The 20,174-nt window shown below is 44.8% G+C and overlaps 1 protein-coding gene across 1 annotated transcript in view; it reads right to left on the bottom strand.

The window, feature by feature from the left end:
* The window catches only part of ITGA9 (integrin subunit alpha 9), a gene marked incomplete at both ends in the record, with an annotated part of 210,110 nt that extends 196,737 nt beyond the window's left edge, over nt 1-13,373 (bottom strand). Inside the window, 3 exons of the mRNA XM_079538592.1 lie at nt 4,219-4,325; nt 5,492-5,619; nt 13,207-13,373. Of these exons, the coding sequence (XP_079394718.1) occupies nt 4,219-4,325; nt 5,492-5,619; nt 13,207-13,373 (402 nt within the window). The remainder of the gene's footprint in view (nt 1-4,218; nt 4,326-5,491; nt 5,620-13,206) is intronic.
* Nucleotides 13,374-20,174: the final 6,801 nt, after the last annotated feature.

Here is a 20,174-nt window from a genome sequence, read left to right as displayed (position 1 = left end):
TGTCTTGACAGACAAATGTGTGTCAGCAGCTCAGCACAGATCAGCTTCAGGGACTCAGCTTATGACTTTAATCCCCCATGCACCACTCATTCCAAATTCAACAGCACCAGAAGCAACACTCATTCCCTGAGTAACAAGGAAGTAGTTTCTCTTATGACTGATCAGCACCATGAGCACAAATATGCACAGGCACGTTCCTTCTGAAGACAGCACCATAAAGACACACACCAATAAAGCTGGCGTTAAGTCAACCTCAACTCCAGACACTAACTCAAATGAAAAATGATAAAGAATATATATACATATATATTTTTTTAATTATGGAAAGATAAATAAAGCATGATGATATTGTAAATTCCCTGACATTTTATCTTTTGAAAACTCTCAGAGGCTTGCATAAATTTACCTACTAATCTCTCCCAACGGAGCACAAATGACAGAGAGACAGGGTGAGCAGCAGCATCTCATCACAAGCAGCAGGCTTTGCTCAGAAGCAATCAGGAGTGAAGCACAGAGGCCAAGAAAGAGAATAATATAAGGAGAAAGAAAAAAAAATAAAGGAAAGCAGCCTCTACATCAAAAGTACACTCAAAAATCAAGGTGAGACTGTGGATGTGTCTCAGTAATTGAGTGCTATCCCCTAATCAGTGTGGGTTTTTTTGTTTGTTTGTGAAGGGGGGAGTTGTCTGATTTTTGTTTGTGAGCTTTTTTTTTGTATGTGTGATATTTTCTGTGTTTTTGTTTTCAGTAATGAAAACTTCTCCATACCCTCAGTCCTGCACATACTCAAGCATAAAGCAATTAACTAGCAGTAAGCCTGAGTCTGCTGATGGCTCTCCCCACTCTCCCCCAGACCACAGTTGCAGAATTCGGTATTTTCCCAATGGAGGAGTTCAGTATCTCCCCTCCCTCCCAAAAATTCACCTCTCTGCAGTCAGGCAACCAGCACATTTGTCTCCCTGCCATGGCAAAACTTGTCTGCATTCGCTTCTGGTTCTCTTGCCTTTACCAAATTATTTGCTTGGATTACAATGCATGACCCTTGCACGTCTCAGCACTGCTGAGTTAAGGTGATGCACTATCAAAGGCGGTTAAAGCCTTCCTCCTTTAGTAGTACATGTCTGAAAAGGCTTTGGGAACAGAGATGAATCACTCAAATTTGATGTGGAACACAGGAGAAAGGATGCAAATTCCTGAGGCAAAATAAAGTCTTCCTGGACCAAGCATGCAGAGGTCTCTAATGTTAGCAGACACTGCGTCACTGTGATATAACAGACAGATCACTTCAGAACAGCAAATGTTTTTTGCTTTCTTGAGGACTGAATGCCAGTCATAGGCTTTGCATCGTAGAAAAAGGAATGTGAGACCAAGATTTCTCTTCAAGGGCTGAATCCTGAAGTTAGAGTCCAGACAGGGGACTTTTTAAGTGTACCACTGTCAGACCACTTCTGGTTTGCTCTTCACTATGAAGGCTTTGGCACAGTGGTGGGTTCCCCTCCCTCACCCCTTCCTTTGCAAGCTTATCACTAAATGTGCCAGTAAGTCAGCTGCTTAAAGTGAAAAACAGCAACACATGATAAAAAGCAGAGTAACAACAGATGTGGCAGGTATTTCCAAAGAGCAAGATTAAAGCATGTTGGCTTATCTCCAAATCATAATGCACCGTCCCCAGCTCCTCTCCCAACAAAAGCAAAAGAAGGAATTTTGCCGTTTCAGTTTGGGAAGAGCCAGCAATCTCAGCTGTATTATTGTAGCACTTTGATTAATGCAAATATTGACTGAGTATAACCCAGGGCAGGAAGCCACTAAACTGAAAACTTTATTTTTTATACATAATCTTAGTTCTTCCTCTTTTAAAGTCTTCATTATCAGTTTGAAACTCTGTTTCAGTAATATCCTGGCACATGATGGGCTGACATAATCCACGTTACCTAACACTAGCCAAGCCTCTTGCTTGGCTAACCTTCCTCTTTCCACTGAAATTGTTATTTCCATCTGAAGAAGGGGAATCTGATCTGGGGAAACTGATAAGACAAAGCCACTAGGCAATCTCAAAGCAAAAGGAGCAACTACAACCCACAATTACACTGTGGAACTAAATGCTCTAACATAGGACATAAGAGCATGAAGAGTTCACATGGGTTTAAAAAGAGATGCTCATATTTATGAAACTAACAAAAGAATCCGTGGGTACTGAACACAAAAATATTGCATTTGCAACATCTTTTGGGAAAGTACTTTCTCAACCACCTCCCTGGGCAGCCCATTCCAGCACCCGACCTCTCTTTTGGAGAAATTTTTCCTAATATCCAACTTGAATCTCCCATAGCACAACTTGAAGCCATTTCTCCTAGCCCTATTGCTAGTTATGTGGAAGAAGAGACCGACCCCCAGTTCACCACAACCTCCTACAATTGTAGAGAGCTGTAAGGACTCCTTTCAAAACACAGCCTTCCTACTACTGGGAAGACACTGGGGCTAAGTAGCCTGATAGTTCCTCAACTTTTCACTTTGAAAAGTTCTGTTTTGAGTGAGCAGCCAGCCCTAGCTCTGGCATTTGCCTGGCTTTTTCATATACTTCCCTCTCCTCTGCTGCTTTTGCTTAGCTTCTGAAAATGACAGAAGAATTTGTCTAGCTCTGGCCAGTGACTAGAAGATGGCAAGAATTATGTGTCTTGGAACCACACAAGCATTTTGTGCTGGAACAGTCCTTTAAAGATCATCCAGCTCCACACCCCGCTGCTGTGGGTAGAAACACCTTTCATCAGGTTGCTCAAAGCCACATCCAACCTGACCTTGAACACTTCCAACATGGAATCATAGCATGAGGCTGGTTTGCCTGGATCAGAACACATTACTCCTCAGTCACCAAGCAGACTTCTTCCAAGCACACACATTGGGTTATCCCTTGAAAACACACGCTGCTTACGCACTCTTCTAGTTGGAATGCCTTCATTTTGTGCTCTGCTGTATAATGTATTTTATTTGTCCCATTCTGCTTTTCCCCTTTTCTTCTACTGTTGAATGTAGTTAAAACATTCAACTAAGGTGATGAACCAGCTAGCCTCTAAAAAACTAGCAAGCTGTGCACCAACAGAGAGAATCAGATAAAATACCACTGCACTATCACAGAAAGGTAGAAAATCCACCTGTTCCCCTATAGGAGGTCACTGTGCAAAGACTTGTGGTGCTAATGTGTCTCATCACATATTAAATAAAATGCCTTCACATTAAGCAGCTTCCTCCACTTGACTGAGTAGGTGGTCAGTGGAGAAGGTGCTGTACAGAGCTCCTGTTGCGAGCAGGTTTGAGACTCATGGGTGCCCACACACCAGTGTGATTCCCTGCCTCACTGGAAAGATGCTGCAAATTTCCAACTAAAAAAAAAAAAAGGTAGCATTTAGCATTAGATTGTTATTAGGGGTACTGTGACATGAGCTTGAAATTTGCCAGCCATACATTATGCACAACATTCCATTAGAATTTTTCTTATTCATTTAATATTCCTTCACAAGCTCCCAGATGGAGCTTAACAGCAGATGCAAGCACAGGCAAATGTTGACCATAATATACCCATAAATTTTAAACAGATATTTGTCCAGTTCTTCTTAAGATTTTCTTTCCAGTACAGGAAATGCTTTGCAGAAATAAGTTCCACATCCTAAGGACCACATCTGCTCTCCTTGACCCTCTGCATGGTAACCATATCAAAGACAACAAGGCCACCCACACACAACTAATTCATCTTCACTTTCAGTGCTTCCGCCTCATTAATGGAAAATACATATACATAAAGACAAAATATTTCCCTAAAGTCTCATCTTACATTTTTCACGGTGAGTTCTGATATGTAATGCATATGCTCGTGGAAAATGAATGCACACATAAACACAGACAACCTACAAAAAGAGCAAAACAGCAGATACCTCACAGACAAAGTTCTGTTTGTTCTGTTTGAAGATTTAATCCCCCAGATTTGGGAGGAAGCCCTTAGGTGACACAAGTCAGGTGTGATCGCTTTGAAGTCATTCGTCTACAAATACAGCTTTTCTGCTGGAGCTCATTTTCCTTCTGCTTGAAGGAAGGGACTACAGAATTTGCCACCCATAAAGCTGGACTCCATCAGTCACTACCAAACGCATTAATTCTGATGTGTTTAGCATTAAAGTCAGACAGCAGCGACGATTTTAATGAGATCAAAGAGAAGAGCGGACCTACCAGCACACTTCCACCAGCCTTAGGCTGTCTAGCCAGGCTCACGCCCATCCATTCATCGTCTCTGTCTTCTTTGCACGTCTTTCCACAGAGCATGCCCCGAGAATTGCCTACAGGACGAAAAGAACGGCAGCAAGGCAGGGAGACATAAGCATCTAGAAAGACATCTCTTGGAAAAATGACTGCCATCAAACATCTGCCTGTCAGTACTTTTCCTTTCCCTTCATCCCAACTATTATTTCTTGTAAGCACTACTCAGGGTGATGCTCCCAGTGTTACCAGACACTGTCCATAGCAGAGGACAGACTCTATTCCAAACGGCCTGCATTCCATTGCAGCATGCCCACAGCTTTACTTCAATAAGCCATCCAAGTGAAGTTAGTGGAATACACATACAATTGCTTCCAGAATACAATCAAAGCAAAAATATCCTGGAAAATGAGATCTGGGGCATTTATTTTATTTATTTTTTTTTTTAATGAGGTCTACATTTGTATGGGAACTGCTGAGTCACGGCCTGAACCTGATTGATCACCTGAGGTGAGCCATGAGCCAGCCAGAGGAGCACAGCTGAAGGCAATTCACCTGTGCTGCCAGAAGGGGTGGAGCCAGGCTCCACCTCTCCTAGACCCATTTAAGAGCTGGCTACCAGAGGGGAAGGATCTTTTCTGGAGATTGCCTCTATTGGTGTTTTGTGGTGAGCCCAGCCAAAGGGTAAGCCTTCCATTTTATTTTCTTTTGTTATCATTGTCTACTTTGCCTAACTCTCCTGATTATATTGTTATTATAGCCATCTTGATATCCTTTGATTATACAACATTTTTAGTCCCAACTGGCAATATCTGTGAATCCACTAAACATGCTTTTTACTGTTGTAGATGGACAAGTCAAACATAGCTAAAGTACTACTGTAATCTACACAAGCTTCATAAAAACAAATCCTATTTAACTCAAACATGAAAAGATTTATAAAATGATACCAACATAGTTTTAATGATAGATGGAGAATTAAATAATGTTAATCACATGACCAAGAAAATTGGAATGTTTAATGACTTCAATTTCTCCATCAGAATCCAGCAGAAGGTTTTAGATCAAAGTTTTGGGAATAGGCTGATTCTGACAGTATGACTGAGAAGAGTCAATCCTGACTACATAAAACAGTGCACAAGTAGGACTCGCTTAGAGAAAGCTGGGACCTCTTTAAGGCTGGCAGGACTGTTAGCCACATGGGGTGCTTTGTGATCCCTCCCCTCAAAGTATCACTGCTACCCACCTCGACCCATATCCAGCTCTGTGCATCTTCTGTCAGGATTGGTGTGGACTCGACATTTAAATACTGCTCCTGGGGACTGAACAGAGGTGCTGTATCTAGAGTCTGCCTTGGGAGCGCCAACCAAGACCCTGGAAACCAAGCACAAAGTAACAAGTTACTAACTGCATGAAAAAAAAATAAAAAATAACAAACAACATCAAGGTTCACATTGCCAGGGATTCCTCAGCTAAAGCAGTTTTGCCAGAAACTTTGTAAAATGATAACATTGATTCACAAACTGACAACACCACCAACAGTAAAAGCATTTTTCCACTAGTGAAGGCATGAAAGCCATGAATACTTTAATAAATTAAATTTCCATTAGGAGTGCAACACTCGTAAAGCAATTCCTTTTCTCACCGCAGGTAGCATTTAGGAAAGTATTAAGACAGATAACAGCAGCCCCATCTATTTTTCCTCAGCTTTAACTACATCTCTATTGGCATTACAAAAAAAAAAAAAAAAAAAAAAAAGACCTAAAATACACAGCCCTGAGAGGAAAAAACCTGAACCTGAATGTTTCCAGCCAGCTAAAGATTAATGATTGCTTAGAAAGTTGAGGCACTCTATTAGCAGAAGATTTTATGTAATTACAGCTTGAAAACAAACACAAAACACAGGAGCAAATTTCTTCCACAGTGCCTTGCCTTGCTATTGGCCATTACTTACAGTGGAGGCACCTTTCTTGGTTTAGCCAAGGGAACTACTGCTGCAAAGTCAATCCCTGTACACAGCCCACACACAGCACAGATCAGCAGCCCAATATCAGACCCAAAAAAGCAGCTTTCCTTCTTTTAAATGACCCCTCTGTCATCCTCCTCAGCAGCCTCCAATCTGAAGCTCCAAAGCCAACCAGCACCCATCATCACCTCTTCAGGGAGACCTGGGGCATGCATGTATCCCAGTCAACCCGGGCCACCTGAAATAGCTGCTGCCAGGTGATTCTTCTCTAACATGCTTCTCCAGATATGACAAAACCATCCCATGGCAGATGGAAATAAAAAATGAAAAGCATCCCTGACACTGAGTGACTGTTTCTTCCCAAGTCTCACAAGTTAAGTGGTATTACTTAGACAAGTTCAGTGGGGCTGTCCTAAATACCACGGGTCCTATTTTCACAAGTGAGAAGAATTAATGGCTGAACTGCTTGAGTTGCTGAAGCCTACAAGACCTGAGCGCATTGTGGAGTCAGAGCAAAGGATCCAGAAATAACAGCCTGACATGGAAACCCCACCACGCAGACAGCAGGCAGAAAATCAGATGCCAGTCATTTCATTTACACAGGCAATGAATGTGTGTCATTCACTTACTGACATCCGTGAGGGCTAACAAAAGCAAATAAGGGGGGATATTACTAGCTTAAAGAGTTACAGGTTCAAATTGCAAACGGCAAGAAACTGTTTCTATGAACTGTTAGAAAAATAAGATAAGGTAAGCTGTGCTGACCTCCAGTTTAAACAAAGCTTTCTTCTAACCCAAAAAAAGTAAATCTGAATCAGCAATTAGTACAAAAGATACCTCGGGTTGGAGAACCCCAGACAGAGCTTAAGGAGCATGAATCACAAAGACTCATTGGTTCTGTTAAAAAAAAAAAAAAAAAAGCTAAAAGGGAAAAAAATGGCAATTACAGATTTGAGTAGGCCACTGCCACACATCACATCACTCAAATTTGTCTTGAGTGAACAGACCTTTCAGAAAACAGTTTGTGGCCATCTCTTCATACAGACTGAGCACAAGGAAGCAGCAATAACATGTGCCAGAAGCAAATCTATTTTGGATTGTCCTGAATAGCAGACACCTAAAACTGGCAGTTCACCTGCACCACACTCTGTATTATCTCAGGATCTTCTTTCATTCACTCACTCTTGCACTTCCTCCAGAGGTTGAAGCCTCGTTGGATTTCCCACTCTGGCTGATGTGAACCATGCTTGCCCAGACCCTGGGAAGTCACCTTTGGGCAGATGGCACAAAGGTCCCCATCTGCTGGGCCACACGCTTTTGGCTGCTCAGGTTGCCATTGACCATGTACCACTCAGTCCAGCTTTATTCAAAGAACTGAGGCTGGAGTATTAGCCTATTACTCTTGTTAATAAAAGATTCCCTTAAATCTTTAGCTAGCTTCAGTACACAAGCGTTTAACCTGTTGGAAGAAGGTCACCTATCTAACTGTCACAAGACTCCTCAGCAGACCTGGGAGGAAGACTCTTCTGCATCCTGATGTTCTGAAGCTCACTGAGCAAAACAAATGTCCGTTTTGTGTCTTCCCTACATGTTAAAACACCTTGGAAATCTTCTGAGATTTCTATGAAACAACGCTGCAGCCAGAAAAGGTGTTTTTCTTTGGTACCATTTACAAACCTTAGAAAATAAAGCCTTAGAATCTCGTATACTCTTGTGATTCAGCACTGTGCATTCTTGCCCGGCCTAAATACTCTAAGGATAATAATACACTACGGATATGTAAAAGGACATAGAAGTACTACTCTGAGGGTTTTGCTATTATCAGGCAACCATCCAACACAGCCCTAGGTTAAAATACCCTAATGCTGTGGTAGAGCTCATCAGGACTTCTCTAGGAGTCCTGTCAGAAAGCAAGCATGAGCAGTCTTGCAACCTTTTGCAAAGGCTCACGATGAGGCTGGTACTCTTTGCAGAGGTTATCCACAGCCCTAACAGTGCAGGAAGCCCCTGGGATATCTGTGAGCAGCTGCAGGGAGACACCTTGAGCAGGAAACCCAACCAGGGGAAAGGAATCACCTTCCCCTGAAGACCAAGGGGAAGAACCAAGGGCAGTAGAAGTGCAGTTTGGAGCCATTTTAAGGTCTCTTTTACTTGATGTGCACAGGAATCTCTAAGAGTTGACTACATCTCACTGACCCTGTGAACCGAGTACTGGTACGTAAGCTGCTGTGAGAAGCAGTAAGCAGAGAGGCCATTTAACTTTCTCTTCTTGAATCTACACCCACATGGTCAAGGACAAACATCCTCATCTGTATGGAGATGGCTCTGCAGCTGTGCAGCCAAAAATCACAACACAGGCACCGCATCAGCCAGTATTAATGGATGACAAGGAGATTTCTGGCCACAGGGCAATTATGCATCCTTAAAATTACTTCCTGCAGAACAGTAACTGTTACTTTGCTGGTGATTGACCCTCAGCACATATGGATTTGGAAGCTAAGTGCCACATTTAGTGGAAAGAGCAGTGAAGGGAAGTGTCGAGCTGCCCAACGGCATGGAGGGATGCCAAACACACCGAATATCAGCCCGCAGCACGCCAGCAGCAATTAGGCAATCACAGCTCAAGGACTGTGGAGTGTGGGCACCTCACTTCACTGCAATGTTAAGTGGCAGGGGAAAAAGGTCTTTAAATATCCCCACATACCACAGCAGATTTCAAAGGCAGAACCAGGAGAGAGTGCCCCACCAGCACAGCCCGCTTGGGTTTTTCCCTATCAGAAGGGTCTCTGCCACACGTCAAGCCCTCAGAATAAAAATCCCAGTGGTTCATCCAGCATGTGCAGAACTAGAAGTGGGAGGAACGTTATTTGGGCGGCAGATTGTAAGCAACATCAGTAAGCCCTTACTCCCCACCTTCTCCAAATATTCCAACTCTATCTAGCATCACCAACGCAGCACAGCATCGTTAACACAGCGTCCATCCTTCACCAGGTTGATCTGTTCCCACGTCTTATGTGGGTCACCCACACGCTCACCGTACCCCAACAACTCGCACCCACCAGCCTGAGATGCAAAACCAGCCCCGTGTTCCAGCAGCAGCAGAATCCAGCAAAGCATGGGGCCGAAGGGGTGCAGCAGCAGCACAACAGCCAGGCTCATTCCTTGCTGTAATTCTCACAGCAGGATGCCGTGCAGCTAAACCGACTCCATTACTTTTTAGTGCCGGATCGTGCTGCCAGAAAAGATGAAGTTGTTAACCTGGACTTGCTGAGGGATTTGGGGGAGTGCCAGCAAGATGGGGAAAGGAGAGAGATTAATAAGTTAATAAAAGAATGATGAGAGATGTCACATCACTGACGTCTTCTACTGGTGCAAAATTGACGTTGTTTGTTCTTGAATCGTCTCCTCACAAAAGCAGAGAAAGTCACATTCTTGGTCACTCTGCTGGGTCTTTAGTCCAAGCTTGAAAATTATTTCCAGAGAACAGAAGCACTTCAGCTTGTCTGTGCTCCAAATGCAAGCAACCACCTGGATCCTTGCTTTGCTGGAAATGGGAACGATAGGGAGCTGGGTAAATCTCTCTAGATTTACAGTCACAAAACCCGGGTAAGGAAGGAAAATGGGGCATTGTCAGAAAAACAATAACCTCAGCACATCTGTGATGACAAGCTACTCCTGAGAAAGAAACTGTGCACAAATAACTCATAGAAGGAAGGATTGCTGGGATTAACTATTTCAGACAGGTCAGAGGCACAGACCTGCATCACAACTGTAGAGGAGGATGAACACTCATATTCCATCTTAATTTCTGGGTCTGCATCTGACACAACATCTCAAATGAAACACTCCTCATGCAGAATATTTGGTCCATATAAATCTTCAGAAAAAAAGAAAAAAAAAACTCTGAGCTCATTTGCTTAAAATCTACAGGCTTGTAGCAAACAATGCAGGTAAGTGCTTTTCTGGTGTGGAAAAATGAGTGAAACACTGAAGTTGAAGAGCTGGCAATTACAGATGCCTTTTTATTATGAGACAGTGAAGTTCCACGTATATTAAAAAGCAGACAGGCTGCTGAGAGGAACACGTTTCAACTAAGATGCTCTGATGATCATTAGGGAATATTGGGCCCTGGGGCAATGAAGATTAAGAAACCCTGAGCTATCACGATAACACTCCAATGCTTTGGAGCATGTTAACACATTAAATAAATTTACATAGGCAAAAGATGGCTCTGGATAGCAGTGATCACATTTTTTACAGGCTTACACAGTGCCAAGCTGACCCTGCAAGCCACATATGACCGAAGTATCACAGCTCAAAGTTAACCTAGGTTAACTTCCCACAGCAGTCCTTAGGCCGAGGAAATGTGAGAAACTCAAACCATAACGCTTCTTCATGGAAAGAAAAGCTATAAAGCTAAGAACAAAACTGACACACACACACACACACAGATAACACTATGGCTGTTAATAGCAGCTGCATGTTACAGTGGGATGAACAGCAAACCTTTTTACTACATACAAGGGCTGCTCCAAAAGTAATGGCTCCTATATTATTGCGTTGGCCCACAACATCAGAGGTAGATGGTGGGGGTATGGCAGCAGGGGCTGAACCTTCCCACCAGTTTTCTAGTACATGTTCTTGCCCTATAACAGATGGCAGCAGAGGAGCAGCCTGACCAAACAGCGTCTGACATGGGAGTGCATCTGAAGCACAGGTGGATCACTGAATTTCTCCATGCAGAAAAAATGGCACTCATCAACAGTTGCTGAACATTTATGAAGACCAAAGAGTGGATATGAGCACAGTGAGGTGGTGGGTGATGCGTTTCAGCAGTGGCATCAGTGACAGCAGGTCACTTCCACTGGTGCAGATTTCTACGAATGCAGCACGATGGCTCTTGTTCATCACTGGCAAAACTGCATTGCTCAAGGTGGAGGCTGTGTTCAAAAACAGCGTCCTGTAGCTGAGAATCTGCTTTATCAAAGTGTTATTATGAGACGTCACTTTAGGAGCAGCACACCTATTTGGTATACCAGCCCCCATCCTGTCCCCAGCCTATCTCATTTTGAAAGAAAAACCATCACCCATTAACCCAAAAACCAACCAAGAAAACAGCTGTACAGCTTTGCATGCCACAGCTCTGCACACAAAAGCTACGCACACAAAAACCCGACAGATTGCCGCCCATCCTGCTAACCATTTTCCTCTGCACTCACACAATAAACCTAAGATTGCATCTTGTCCTTGAATTATTTGCAACTTGTAATCACTTCACAATGGAGATTTTATGCTCTGAAGTGGTATCCGTAGTAAGGCTTTGTCCAGTATGAATGTGGCTTTGTAAAAGTGCTTTACAACACCACAAGCCTTCTTGCCCTTCTCCTTAAGAAGACAAAGCTAATGGTACTGACCAGGGTTCAGTCCTTCAATGGCCTGAATGTCCAGAAAGAATGCTCAGATCTTTTAAGCTCTCCAGAAGAAACTCATTAAGCACTTAAAACTGACACTGCCCCTCCAGCACAGAGTGACAGCTTCAGAAAACTGGAAGGCAGCTGCATATCCTTTGAAGACCAGAACAACGCAGTGCTGGGCCTTCATCTTCAGACTCCATCTATGTATTACGAGCACTGGATGATACTCTATGTGTGTATAAGCACTGGAATAGGCTCCGCAGGGAGGTGGTGGAGTCACCATCCCTGGATGTGTTTAAAATCCGTTTGGATGCGATGCTCAGGGACATGATTTAGAGGAGGGTTGTTAGAGTTAGGGCAGTATGGCTGGGTTATGGTTGGACTCGATGACCTGTAAGGTCTTTTCCAACTTGAGTGATTCTATGATTCTGTGACCAGCGTTTGCTTGTGAAAAATAAGAATATTTTTGGCTGTATCTCCCCTAACTGTTATCACCTCCCCTAGGCACGGGACCCTGAAGCAGCCATGAAAACAAGCTCCCCGGTTCCACAGTGACAGAAGGGCTTTCCCCATCATTACTGACAGCCCGGTGCCGTCTCTGAGCACACCGAGCTCCTAGCTGTCAAGGATAACCCCCGATTAATCCGTGTAACACCACTCGGCCACCTCAGACGTCTTTTGTTTCTGGGTGCTCCTCAGCAAACAAGCTCTACTGTGGAAACCGGGAGCAAAACGCGAGCGTCGCAGATGCGTGCCCTCAATTCCCACACAGGCGGCACGTCGCAGGTACCTGCACCCCTCCACCCGCCCCAAAGGGTCACACCAGCAGGTGCCAGCCGAAGATAGCTCCCGTTACGCACTGCACCCCTTCCACCTCCCCAGCCTTCGCCCACCCGCCGTCAGAGGCCGCTTTCCGCACCCCCAGCCCGGCGCTCCTGCCCCAGCGGAGCAGCGCTGCCAGCCGAGCGCTCCTCTTTCTTTGTGAAGCGGCCCGAGAAGCCCCCGGCCGCGACCGCCCCGTGAAAGCCGCTATGCAAAAGGCAGAGCGCACAACTCGTCTTAACCGGGGGGGCTGGGGGGAGGAGGGGGGCTGAAAGAAGCCCATTTTTTAAAGAACCGGACGCGGCATGAATACGCTTATGTCTATCACAGTGCCCCTCAGTTCCCCCACCGCAGCTGAGCCGTCGGCGCGGGAGATAAAGAGAAGCTCTGTGGACGTTCTCTGGCAGCGGCACATTAGAAGGACAGGTCCCATTAAGAGAAAGCAGCTTAAATTCTAACAAAGAGCCTCTCACCAGACCGGGAGAGGCAGAGCCCGCTCCGAGGCTCCTTCCAGCCACCGGGACAAGCACGCCAGCGGCACGATTCTTTCGGATGCGGGCGAACTTTCCGTCCCCCGTCGCTACTAAAAGTCCCACGGGCACGACAAGCCCCTCGCGGCGGGTCGGGGCGAGAGCGAACGCCCGCGGTCCCCCGGTCCGGAGGCACCCCGCGCTCGCAGCCGGGCCGGCACCGCCCTCGGGGCACGCGGCTCCCGCTCCTCGGTCCCGTTTCGCTCAGCGCCACCGCCCCGCTACTCACCACCGCGTGCTGTCGTGGTAGTGCTGCAGCACCGAGTACCCGAAGAAAGACCCGTTGGGACCCCGGAAGACCACGGGACGTCCTATGTCCACGTTGTAGCAACGCGCTAAGGCCACCCACAGCAACGCGCTCAGCACCCGCGTCCAACTCCGCCGCCCCGCCGGCATCCCTGCGAGTCCCTGCGCAGCCGCTCCAGCGCCGACTCCTCGACGGCGCCGCTCAGCGCCGCGCTTTTGTGCCCGCCCCGCGTCTCTGCGCTGCCCGCCCGGTCCGGCTGCGCCCCGCGCCGCGACCCGCGGGGACTGCGCGCCCCGCTCCGCCCCGCCGCAACGCGCCGCCGCAGCGCGCCCCCTGGTGGCCGCGGGCTGCATCCCCTCGGGCTGCGTCTGTCCGGCGCTGTCTGTCGCGGATCCGTAGAATCACGGAGGTTGGAAAAGATCTCGAAGATCATCTCGTCCAACCGTCCACCTACAGTCACTATTACCCACTAACCGTGTCCCTCAGCGGCGCATTGTCTCTCCACGTTTCTTGAATGCCTCCAGGAACGGTGTGTCCCCCACCTCCCGAGGCGGCTTGTTCCAATGTAGCGCCGTTCCTCCTGCGGAGAAGTTTCTCCTGATGTTCAATCTGACTCCTCACCGTGAGCTCTCTTGCTTCCCCAAGCCCCCAGAGAGGTGATGGGGGACCAGGGCTGCTTACCGCCGAGGCACCACGAGTTGGGTGTGGTGGTGCAGTGAATGAGGGCCTGATTCATGTCACAACGAAGGGATTGGGAGAAAAATCAAGGGAAGAGATGGGGTCTTTTACTGGAGCAACAGACAAGCATGCACCTAGAAGGAAGACCAGACCACTGTTTTCCAGCAAACATCCGCCAGAGCTGTAAGTGAAGCGGCAGCATTCGTGGCTAAGCTGAAAGTAATTGTGTAAAGTATTACTTTAATAGCCTATCTGCGACTGAAAATGAGTGAACGCCCAGTAAATTGACAGGAGCCAAGGCAAGGTGACCACCTCCAGTGGGTACAACAGCAGCCACGTGCTTCTGCAGCAGGAGCAAGCAGGGTGTTGTGCAGCTCGCAGCCCTGCAGAGCCCACGCTTGTGTTATTCAACAAAAAAAGCTGCAGGTTCCCCTCGGGATTCCAGTGAAAGTGAGCTTAGAAGCGTGCTCTTGAGGATCAGCCCCGGGAGCTGAGAGAAGTGCTCCCTCAGAGATAACCGGCAGTTCTACTTGTTGCTGTTAGCCCTTCTTGTAGCTATGTGAGCCCATGTACTCTTCTCATCTGTGAGCAGCTGCACTGGGAGAAGCACAGCAGGTTCCAGGGAACGCAGGAGAGGGGCCAGGAGCTCTGATGTGCTGGAGACTGCTTCATCTGGCAAGCAGCTGGACGTACAGAGCAAAGTTTCTGGCGTAGGCACAACTTGAGTGTGTTTGACACCTGGTGTTCCACAGGGAATGTGCTTCAGATAGCAACAGTGGGATGCAGAGGTGGGTTCTGGATGCTGGGGCTGGCTGAGAACTGTTGTGGGAAAACTTTATTGAAGGTAGAACAGTCTTTCAGCACAGGAAGTTCTCAGGAAGCTCTCAGTATTTCCTGAGGTGGGATGGAGCTGACTGTGCGTTCCTGCTGAGAATGCATGTTCAGCAAGGAGGTAATTTTGTGGTAAGCTGTTTCACGCTATTGATGTAGCTCTTACAAAAGTGTAGCTTGTTCCTGCAGGTAAGCATCCTCATCAGATAAAAGCCATCTCCAGATTGTTTGTAAGCACTGACCTTGGGTGTCCTCATCCACGGAGCAAGCATGCTGCTGCTGTTTGTATGTACAGATGTTACTGCCTGGAAGCTGACGTTCTTCATGCTGACCGTGATGCTAGAAAGTAGAGGTCAGCAGAGTAATATACCAGGGACAAGTTTAATAGAACAGCAATAATTACAGAACTGGGTGCTGAAAAAGTCGGCAGAGGAAGGGAGGTTTGTAGCCATCAGTGCAGTTTACACGTGCTGCAGAAAGCTTAGCAGAATATTTCTTTAAAGCTCATCCTCACAGCGGTTTATGAAAGCAATGGGACATTTTGACTCTCCAATTTTCTAATTTTGGGGGGATACAACTGCAAGTGAGGATGACGTAGCAACGCATCACCTTTAGAGGTTGAACAAGTGAATGGGACGTGCTCCTGCCACAAACCACACAGTTCTGCCTGTAGGCATGCACACACAACAGGTTATGTGGAAATGAACAGTGAATGTTCTCCACTTTTAAAACCAGCTGGCAACGTGCTTAATATCAAATAAAATGGAGAAGTCACTTCTCAATACTTTCAGACATCATTGTACAAGCAAGTTGAAAGAATTGGTTTAATCATGAGGGAACCAAATGGAAACAATGGGGCATTTTCATTGAATTAGCAGGGATATTTATAACACTTAATGAAAAGATTTTCACGGCAGTTTTATTACTGTCCAATCAATATGGCTAAAATAATCTGATTTAGCCAGAAAGTCAATATGCAGTGATTAAGCAAATTCCACAGATGACATGCAATCCCATTAGCACTACCAAGCCAAATTCTCTGCACTTTGAAGCAAGAAAACAATGGGGCTTTTCAGTTAATTATCCAGGCACTGAACGATCTAGACAGCTCTCCAGTGAAGTTAAAGGAAATGTGAGCTGGCAATGGCTGGAGAGAAGGAAGGGCTCATTCATCTCCAGAGAGACAAGGGGAGCAAAGTGGCTGCATGAGATGAGCACAGCTTGTCTCTCACCTTGCAGTGCTCCCACGGGGGCTTGTTTCACCTGGAATTGAGACGGTATGGAAGTGTGCTAGGTCGTTTTGCTTCCATTCCTGGCAAGCAGGATTATACAGAGAAAGGGAAGGAATACTCCCATCTCCTCCACACTTTTTTTTTTTTTTTCTTCTTTTTTTACTGTGCATCCAAATACTGAAATAATCTCACAACATTTAACCCAATGGGAATTTTGTCAGGCAGAGCAGAAACTGCAAGGTTAGACCTTGAAGCTTAATGTTAATGTTAAATGTTAATATTAAAATCTTGGCGTGCCGTGGAAGAAATGAAAGCAATGGGAAGCATCCAACTGCAACTGTGAGTGTAATAATAATGTACTTCAAATGAAGACGATGCTAGCAGTAAGCACTGAGAACAAGGAACAGTAAATATCATGCCAGCTCTTTGTTAATGAACTATTCAAATTAGAAATGCAGATGTAGCTAATCCTATATCCCTGTTCTGTCTGCTTGAACCTTGATGTTTGCATTGTCTAGGGAAGTTCTATACCTGCATCATAAGGGCAATTTGTAGTTTACACTTATCTATATTAATTAAGTACTTAACTGGAACTTAAGGTGCTGTATTTTGGCAGTAATTGGTCTCAAGATCAAGTTTTAAATTAGAAAAGTTATTTGTAAAATGATGACCTACAGCAAAAACTCCCTTGACAATACTTGTTCATTAATAACTTGAATTGCAGAGCTAAGGAGAAAAAAAAAAAGCACAATGATGTTCCGGCTGAGGAAAGAGAGAAAACAAATGCGTGGTGTCTGAATTTCTTGCAGCATCAGTTGCACGTAGACGTGGTTCATCAAGACTCACTCTTAACAGGTAGTTCCCCTCCTGGGGGTCTCTTCCCACAGTGCAACTTCTCATCTAATAATTTCTTATTTTAAATATATACAGCTTTTCTCCTGCGCTGCACAAACCCAACTCAATTCGATTTTCATTATTTTGACAAATACCTTGCTTAGCTTTAGGACACCTCTTTTTGCTATGCTACTTGTTTGCTTCTCCTTGCATTTAGTGCTGTGGTGTCCCAGCGATGTTATTGTGTTCAGGTTTTACATTCAGTTGTAGGCTGTTCCACGTCCACAGTGAACTCAGATGTGCTCCCACATGGGGAGAAAGAAAAGGGGAACATGTCTGCCTGTGCTATATCCATTTCTCCCACCTCAGCACCGTCATTCAGGGTGCACAGCCATGGGAAGGCACCCCATGAGCTCACTGACAGAACAGCTGCTGTGTCTCCTTGCCACAACCCACACATTTGCATCACTCTGTGCTTAGCGAGGTGGCTTGAAGCAAACTTGTGCTAAAGCTTTCCCATCACAGCAGTGAAGCCGGCTGATTCTTCACAGGCATTTTCCATATTTCACTGGCCAGTGCTCAGTACAACGAAGTCGGTAAATGTTTGTAAATCAGTCTTCATGATAATGCTGTCGTTTATTTTTAGCTTGTTCCCACAGAGCTCTATGATCTAATCCATGCTCTGACTCCACTGTAATAGGCTGAGGAGACCGAGCTTCTTCCTGTCTTTCTGTGGAGGAGAAATTTTCCAGACAGTTTTGTAGCTCTGCTCACAAATCATGCTGAGAGCAAACTTTTCGATTCCTCCTTCATTGTGGCTTCATTAAAAAGATTGATCCTGGTTGCATCTCCGTTGAACAGGAGCGAAGGACACAGTCACCTTTATTACACTGTAAAGAGAAGCACAAAGACTTCTCTCTCCTCTTTCCAGGCCCTCAGTGCTGCTGAAGCTGTCACGGAGAAGAGTGTGGCATTGAAACTTAAATACATAGGTTGCTCTGAAAGTAATGCCTCCTATTTGTTTCATGGAATCTACAAGTGTTGACGAGTGTCAGGTATTAAATCATAAATCATCTAGATTTACCAGCAAGTCTAGACTGTGATTATCGTTATTTAAACCATATATTCAATTATTACTTCCATTAAGAGGAGGAGATGTCTTCCTCAATTTTTAAACCAGAATGCAAGAGGAATTTCTTATGGTAGGTAGCATGTATCAGGTGAAGTTTCCGCTGTAAATTTGACTGAGGTGTTTACAGTGATCACTTTGGATTATATACTCACTTAAGTCCTAATGCTTCATTCTTCTGTTTTGCTGTAGCCAGTTCTTCAGCTGGAGGAATCAACAGGGAATCAAGAAAATGGTTCTCTTACATGTACTGCTGTTAGCTCTCAAGCCACCGTATCTTACCTTTTTTTGTTGAGCTCTATCAGAGTTTTCCAAGTAGATTCAGAATCCAGAAATCTTTATCTGGATTGGGGATCGTGTTAGTACAAATCTTAGGTGATATAGAAGCTTGGAACTTAATCAAAATTCTTGTCACATAATGACAGCTAGAAGAATAGATTGGAAAGCCATAATTTTCAGAGCCTCACATGCAAAAAAAAAAAAATATATATATATATGCATATATATATAAAAATTTTCTGTTTTCAAATATTTAATTCTTAAACTGTACCATTTCAGCAGCAATCCCATTAATTTAGTAATTTAGATTCACCATTCTTCTACCCTCTTGGAGACTTTGCACTAACGTTAGTTGTAAACCTTGCCCAGGCTTTCAGTACTGGGGATATGTTTCAACCTGATTTATGGTCAATATTTGACCAAATGAAAATGCATCATGTGATGCAAAACATATTTCTAAAACAGTTATCATATTCTCTATACCAGAAACTGAATACATTTATCAGAGCCAAGTACAAGAAAAGAATTACATCAGTTACATTTTTCTCCTTTCATACAGTTAAGATCCTTTCTTCTGTACATCTGGATCTCTCCATTCTCTTTGTCACACAGTAGGCCTGCACTCAATTGCCTCTATTTAGCAGTGCTGCATGCTTCATTTAGGTTCTGCTTAACCATGAGTGCGTGCTTATGCTTTATTGACTTAAGGGGAACTGGATGGCAGTGCTGAAACTAAGCATGTGTTTGGGTTGAAGTGGGACTCAGAGGGATGCACTGCTAACAGCAAGTAGTGGTCAAGTTTTGCAGCTCTCACATTTTCCGACAGCCATCACATATTTGTTTGCATATAGTTAGAATTACAACGGCGTTGTACTCATTCATATGCTATGTATTTAAATACATGTATACACACACACACACACACACACTGTAGAACCACACACAGGCTTATTTTGAAATGCTTTTTGTTCACCAGCATTGGCCTCAGTGCTAGAGTTGTCACTGCATGTTTTTATTTCACGCTGACACCAGTGATACCATGTCCTTGGTCGCTCAGGTGATTGAACCTCATTACCACAACCCAGGGATCAGCAGAACCAAAAGCTTTTATCACCGTAACAAGGGGAGACACGCTTTTGTTTTGCAATATACTGCAATGAAATTCTCTTTCTGTTTACTTTTTGTTCTGATATATATGTTAGAGTGTCTACAGGAGGACCCGTGTACGTAAGTCATAAAGTCAGAAATAAGCCATGTAGCAATATATTCAAAAGTAAATACAACATGACTCAGGACCTCACCTGTAAGGGATACAATGGAGAAGCCCCTTGTCCTTACCCTCCACTGACAGGTGCCCATCAGGACCACTGTGAGGAAGGAGACAGACCAGCACAGCAGGAGAGCTGTGCTTAAGGAAAAGTGAAGCTCCACAAAAAGGCAGTTCGGAGTACCTGCAGCTGAGTTAAGAAAAAACAAAACAATGGTCAAGAGAGAAAACTTCTCTCTCATGTGACTTCAGAGAAATTCCAAAAACACTAACATCACTGCTCCAAAGCTAGCCCTTGTCAGTACCTCCTAAATCACTGTATTGCAACAAAAAACGTAATGACAGCCCTGAAACACAACTAACAAATATCACAGAATCATTTAGGCTTGGAAAGACCTTGGAGATATCAAATCCAACCATAAGATTGCTATTGGCTTTCTCTGAACCTTTTCCTGTTTGTACTGCTGACACGTGCTATGGGATCATTTAGTACCTAAAGGGGAGTTATAAGAAATAAGGGGATAGACTCTTCAGCAGGGTCTGTTGTGATAGGAAAAAGGAAAATTGTTTGAAATTAAAAGCGGGGAGATTTAGTCTCTATATAAGGAGAAGTATGACAGTGATACACACAATAGGTTGCCCAGAGAGGTAGTAGATACATCATCCGTGGGGACATTCAAGATCAGGGATGGTGGGGCTC

Source organism: Tetrao urogallus (genome assembly GCF_951394365.1).
Source record: "Tetrao urogallus genome assembly, chromosome: 7".
NCBI classification, from domain to species: Eukaryota; Metazoa; Chordata; class Aves; order Galliformes; family Phasianidae; genus Tetrao; species Tetrao urogallus.
The sequence above is the reverse complement of the archived record's forward strand: the minus strand, read 5'-3'. Positions and strand labels throughout refer to the sequence as shown.